Raw genomic sequence first — 6,633 nt, 5'->3', positions numbered from 1 at the left:
AACCCTGAAGAAAGGAAGGTGAATTGTTCCTGAGGTCTGCCCAAGGGAAAAAAGAAACTGAGACACTTTTTATTGCTAGAATCAGTTTATATTTTGCAGTTTTATGATTACAAATAAAGATGCATTTAAGTTGTCTCATCCTATACATACAGTATTGACAAATAGGGAGCTTTTCTGATGGTGTTTTGACCCAAGGCTGGGCTCTACAGCAGCCTCATTGCTGCTCACTGTGAGTGTTGGAGAGCGGACATGCTGCAGCATGGCCAGACTAGACAGCCTGGGCCAGACCCACTCTGTTGTTGGCCCTGTCAAAGACGGAGTAGTACTCCCTCATGAACACATCACCCAGGATCCACAGCTGGTCGTTTCCACCATTGCCAAATCCAGTAGAGCAGCCGCTGCTTCTCTGAAGGGAGAGAACAAAGACAGAGGTCATGGCTTGAAGGAGGTCTTTACACAAAGGGTGGTGGGAAATACCTTGGCACTGTAATTGATTGTAAATTGACTTGGTCTGCCACTACAAAGGCAAGGTCATTCAACGTGCAACAAAGGCTACATTTGTTAAGTACGGACTTTTAATGTAAAAAGCACAATGTTGACACTTTTTATTCTAACTTTTTCTATCCAGACCTGGGGAGGTGCCTTTTCCTTTCAGAGCAAAATTAAATCTAACAAAGTGATCAGAACTGGTAATCGATGGCATCCTTTATGGTACTGGAAGACCCCTAATTGAGTGATGTTTCTCAAAACTTGTTTTGTATTATGGTATTGTATTGCAGTTGTATTGTATTATTGTATTATTTGTTATATTTGTATGAGCCTCACATGTATGTCAGTGGAGTTACAATATGTAGTAATATATGTTAGATATGGGATCATTCAAATCAAACACTTACGAACCTGGAAAACATAGGCAGAGGCGGGCAGGGTGAAGTCATATCCATTGATGGTGAAGGTCACCTTGGGCATGCTTCCAATGTTGGAACAGCTCACAACAGCCTGGAAAAACAAAAATCCAGACTCAATCCCGCCAAACGCCAAAAAGCAGCCCCACCATCAGACACACAAAAGCAATTTGCTGTGAAGTAGAAGTGTCTCAACCCAAGGTGCACAAGTCCTGTCCAGAATTCACCAGGATTTTAGTGCCTTTTTAAATCATCAACCAGTAAAGACCTTTGAAAGGTGTTAAACTCAACTAATGATCAGGATTAGGCCTAATTAGGCCACCTACAAACAGAGGTGGAATGACGATCTCATGCTTTAAACTGTGAGTACTTCTGGAATACTGCATGCTGGTAAAAGGAGAAAAACAAAGTTGGAGTCAACTGGGTCTTACTTCTCCATACTGGTTCTGAGAGGCTCCAACCCAGGCGTTGATGTTGCTGATGTCGTTAGTTGGACCAACAACCAGAGAGGTGCCACTGTCCACAATAGCCTGGCAGCCACCAGCACAGGCCACAGTATTGCCATTGATGGTAACCCTGCAAGTCATCACAGACATTGGCATCAGACATAGACCATAAGAACAGTCAGAAACAGGAGAAAGTCCAGATTGCTTGAGTTTTAGATAACAGCTGAATGACTTAAAACTTTCATCAGGTCTGTTTCTGAAAGGATCCCAGAGAGTTTATCAGAGTGACAAGGGAGTCTGTCAGAGACTCCTGTAATCGCCTTGTTTTATGTCCTCAATCATCCTAAGATTAATTTCCTCATGTATCTCACAGAGATCTTGTTCTACTCATCTTGAAAAACACCCTGATTTGACTGGGTGAGTGCCCTTCAGGATTTTGAACACTTACACTTGGCTACAGATTGTGCCAAAACAAAAAAACAAGTATTAGTCTGAAAAGTTGCTACAATGGAATGAAGCTCCTTCAAAATTCAGAAGCATGTCCTGGTGTGTCCAATACTTGCTGACAGCACAGGGGAGGTGAATTTATGAGTGTGCCACTGCACGGGCTGGTTTTGTCTGAATCAGTAGAGAGAATGATAAACTCAAAAGAAGACAAGTTGTGCTTACTGATCCATGGTGATCTGCCAGTAGCTCTCAGAGGAAAGAGGGATCCAGTTAATCTGGCCGTTGTAGTAGGATTGGTCAACTCCACCGAGAGTCAGAATACTGCCAGTCTGGCCGTTGCTGGAGAAAGACAGGACAAAAGAGCTCCTCAGGCATGCTAATTCCATATATTGTACAGCACATGTAATTGATTTAACATGGACTAACCATAGCACATGTGCATAGCAGTTTCAGGCTGCCGTGTCCTGGAGATGTTTGTATTGTGAAGCAGGTGGCAAGTGTTAACTGAGTCACTCTGTATATCACCATACTCGATTTGGTCTAGCTTCATATTATCTTAAAAATACTGTACCTGTTCAATATCATTGTTAAGGATGTCGGAAGGGCATGCCGTGAAATGGCAGGAGAGCAAAAAAGACCCTATGGATAGCGGCGAAATGGGGATTAACCGGGGCTCAGCCTGAGGGTTCGGATGTCTTGAGACCCGTATAGCACCAGGTCGTCTCCTCCACAGCCTGAGAGCAAAGGTTTTTTCCCAGCATCGTCTGATCTCCTGAGCCTGGGTTAATCCCAATTTCGCCGATACACGTTGGGTCTTTTTTGCGTCCTGCCATTCCACAGGTTGCTCTTCCGACATCCGTAACAATCATACTGCAAAATAACATTAAGAATTAATTAGTATCCATTAATAGTTTACTCTACCAGGGGACTGGTGTGGCTAGCAAAGTCAATTATGGTTTTTAAATCCAGATCACAGATCATGCCTTGCTTTACAAAGCCAGGAAGTATCCAGAGACACATATTAGTGCCAATGCAGATAGTCTGGATGCCAGTCTCTCTTTCCCCTTGTACTCTGTAGAAATTCCTGACAACACAATGACTGGGATTCCTCACCGGCTCAGGTAGAAGGAGAAGATGTCCTGGGACACCAGACCCTCGCTCATCATGTTGTCAAAGACAGGGGTGGCCCCAGAGGCAGCAATGGAGGGGAAGGCCAAGCCCAGGATGCCATCAGCCTCCATGTAGTACATGAAATTGGCTTCTGTCTCACTCAGACCAAAGATCTGGTTGGTGTCCACAATGCCAGCAACCTTTGTAGAAGAAAATCAAGAAGTCTTATTACCTACTGTACAAAGGACACCAGCATGTCCTCATAAAATGATAAGGAAATGTTTCTTATAGGGTCTTGCCATACCCATGATGATCTTACATATCCTTAACAATAATTTATTTCTAGATTCTAGATATAGATTTTTAAAGTTTTTTTTCACTTCATTTTAAGTCAGAGTTGTATGGAAACCTAAATTAAGTGCATGGTATTTACATTATCCACTCGGTCTCATGCTGACATTAGTTTCATCCCTATTGTCGTTATTGTTGCTGGTTTCATACTCCATTCCAGCACAGACTAACAACCCTACATTTAAAGTTATGGTGCTTCCACACTCACGGTGACAGTGTCGTATCCCAGGATTCCAGTCATGCTGCCCGTTCCATACTGGATGGTGAGGGTCTGGGAAGTGGACTGGTAGGTGGAGGACTGGCTGGGGTTGAAGGTATTGTGGTTGCCTAAAAACAGAATTTAAGCAACAGTCAAATACATGGCTTTGCTTGGCGCACTGTTGCATTGCTGACACCCCAGTTCCATGAACATGTGGCAGGCTCAGGCAATGTGCTTTACAGACTCACCGCAGGCGGCGCTGTTGCAGTAGACAGAGGGCACCCACAGGTTGGAGGATCCGGTGTCGAAGACCACCTTGAAGGACTGGGGGGGAGTTCCAATGGAGATGACTCCATAATAGGCCAGCTGTGGTGGGAAACAGTAACGGAGCGTGAGCAGACAATGGGGATGGTCTGAGCTTTGGCAACCAAAGAAAAGGAAAGCAGACGCAAGCCTCTGCAGCAAATGTGTGTCCACTAACAATCCAAGACGCTTTACTGACAGCAACATTGCAGACTTCATTCTGGTTAACTACTGGCACAGACAGTTGAATATATTTCAAAATTAGTTAAACAATTAGTTAAACAACACAGCAAGCCATAACATATTATTTTCATCACAGTTAAAGTATAACACATTATACATTAACTGTTATACAGTAATATAATAGTTACGATCTCGTTATACGAAAAGAATCAGAACTGTAATAATTTTTTACTGGTTTGTTTGTTGCATTTAACACATCATACCCCACCCAATTTTAAGTCATATTTTTTTTCTGGACTCTTCAATATTGATAGAGTGTATCTCATTGTTTCCAATACTGTTAACAATGGAAGAAACCCAGTTAAAGTGTACAGTACATTATGACCATTATGGTCTTCATAGCTTTGCAGTTATCTTGTTGTATGCAAAGGATTGCTAGTTACCTAAAGTTAATTTAATGTATCTATCGTGTATACACCCTGGGTAAGAGCATCTGCTAAGTAAATAAATATATACTGTACATCACAACAGATGTTTACTCTGATTTAAAAAATAATCCTTTTTAAGGTCATTTGCCATATTATTCTGTTACTTCTTAAAATATGTAGAAAATATCAGAATAGGAAATACGTTTGTCAGAAACATTCTCAGTGTTAATAGTACAGTATATACTCAGGTACAAAGGAGAGATAATGCTTACATCAGCGTCATTAGTCAAGGGCTCATTTGAAGCTGCGGCAGCAATGGGGTCAAATTTGATGATTGGGTTGTAGGGGTGTCTCTTCCTGTACTCCTCCCACAAGCCTCTCTCTTCCAGAGCCTCCCTAGCTGTCTTCCCTTTAATCAATGAGATTCTGGAACCAAAGAATACAGACAAGTTAGCCAGAGTTCTCCTATCTTGCACTGTAGGATACACAGACCGTGAGACTTCCACATTCAAGTGACTGGAACGAGACCTTAACAAGACTCGGACACGTGACTCTAAAACCAGGTTAGCTTAGATTAGATTCACAATGCAGCCCTTAAGAGCAATAGTTCTAGGTCTGTGTTGGCACCACAGTACCAATTAATTTACACAATGAAATTTACACTAAGTACTTTTCTGGCAGGGCACAACCCATCGGTATGCTTAAGATAAAACAGAAATCCAGGCAGAATTTACAGTATGTTTGTGCTACATAATGAAAGTGCAAAGCTGAAGCCAATGACTTGGCTTCTGTGTGTCGTGTGCTAACGAACTGAGCTTCCGTGCTAACTGCAGGCTGTATCCAGACATTCTCCCATGAGATTCGTCTGTTCACCATTGCCAAGTATCTGTTCTGACAACATCTGTAAGTAGTTCTTCAAATCCAGCTGTGATGAATTTGCACGTAAATTTGAAAGTTGTCTCATGGTTTCCCCCTTCTCACTATAAAATGCTTTGCCTTTGCCATCCCATGGTTTCAAGAAGTTTGTATTAAGGTTTCCAATACCTCATAGTTTGTCACGCTCTTTCCAATACTTTACTGGCATCTTGCTATAGTATACCACTATAAACTTTTATTAGGGATTTTTTTTCCTGTTTGCTCATCCATCCTCCACTTGATGAGTCACATTTGCGTTGGGACCTTTGGCTGGAAACGTAGAAAAGGTCACCACGGATGGCAGGAGGAAGGGGAGATGCTGTTATGTTATACTTTTTTTGTTCTTATGGTATCTTTTTTTTTAATTGCAGCTAATAAAGACCAACTCACCAAAACAAAAACACTTGAACATTTTGATCCTACAAGTGGAAAACCTCAGGTATCTGTCTTAGTTACACAGGTAGAAATTAATATTTCACTCAGCCTCCTAGGAAGGTCATGGCAGAAGCACCTGCATCGATTCTTTAAGAGCATGAAGCATACAGTGGTGTGTGATGAGAGGGCACAGAGATGGCGGAAGGCAAATGAAAGAAGAATGTTAAGAGGACCTGGCAAAAAGACACATTAAGAAAGAATAAGCATTCTGCAGTGGAAATATTTTGAATCCCATTGTAATTTTTGCTGTAAGGTACAGTATGAAATAGACAAGAGGAACTCACTTGTGCATACACTCGGAGAGAGCCACCAGGGCACAGAGGACAACGGCCCACTTCATCATGGTGCTGCAGTTCAGAACAGTCTCCCGCTGGACTTCAAGGCTGAGAGTGTCCTGCTGGGGTGAGACAGACCCTTTTATACCTGTGGGTCACAATAGGACCCTCCATTACTTTACCACGATAAGAAAACCCAACAAGCCTTCAGGTCATGCGATAAGCAGTGGAATAATAAAGAGGTGTGTCCTTTCTCAATGTAACTGCGAATGTGTACAAATGAACGTCTGGAACAATAGGTGCTCAGTCGAGCCACGTGTCCTGTGTCATTGAATGTTTGAGAACTCCCTCAAAACACTCAGGTTAGTATGATAATGGATAACTGCAGCCCTGGAATGGGCACATTTTAGTACCAACAAGGCAAAGACACACCAAAATAAAATTATCTACCACATAAATGCCAAAATTAAGCATATTTCATTTTTGCTGTTTAATATCCATTTCTATCATATTGTAACGCTTCGGGGTTCACATGGGCACCCTCACCGCTGCCGCATCAGGTCAGCCCCCCAACGTCGGGGACTCGAACCCGGGCCTCCAGCCTCACTCAACAGGGACCCAGCCTCTTGAGCCAAA

The 6,633-nt window shown here is 42.5% G+C and overlaps 1 protein-coding gene across 1 annotated transcript; it reads right to left on the bottom strand.

The window, feature by feature from the left end:
• Window positions 1–268: 268 nt before the first annotated feature.
• Window positions 269–6,065, bottom strand: LOC102685508 (pepsin A-like). Its single transcript, XM_006628445.2, has 9 exons — window positions 6,007–6,065; window positions 4,645–4,798; window positions 3,707–3,824; window positions 3,468–3,586; window positions 2,912–3,108; window positions 2,021–2,137; window positions 1,337–1,481; window positions 901–999; window positions 269–406 (listed from the first exon to the last, which is right to left on the bottom strand). Exons 1-9 carry the CDS (start codon window positions 6,063–6,065, stop codon window positions 269–271), a joined length of 1,146 nt encoding a protein of 381 aa, XP_006628508.1.
• Between the last annotated feature and the right edge of the window lie 568 nt (window positions 6,066–6,633).

Source organism: Lepisosteus oculatus, chromosome 5 (genome assembly GCF_040954835.1).
Source record: "Lepisosteus oculatus isolate fLepOcu1 chromosome 5, fLepOcu1.hap2, whole genome shotgun sequence".
Classification (NCBI taxonomy): domain Eukaryota; kingdom Metazoa; phylum Chordata; class Actinopteri; order Semionotiformes; family Lepisosteidae; genus Lepisosteus; species Lepisosteus oculatus.
Note: the sequence above shows the minus strand (reverse complement) of the source record. Positions and strands in the feature narration are given on the sequence as shown.

Excerpts from the sequence above, each read along its gene's own strand:
- LOC102685508 (XM_006628445.2), bottom strand. The coding sequence starts at position 6,065 with ATGATGAAGTGGGCCGTTGTCCTCTGTGCCCTGGTGGCTCTCTCCGAG. Across the intron at positions 2,138-2,911 it reads TTCTCCTTCTACCTGAGCCG|CAACGGCCAGACTGGCAGTA; the intron begins GTGAGGAATCCC and ends GTCTTTCTCCAG. Across the intron at positions 1,482-2,020 it reads TGGCAGATCACCATGGATCA|GGTTACCATCAATGGCAATA; the intron begins GTAAGCACAACT and ends GATGACTTGCAG.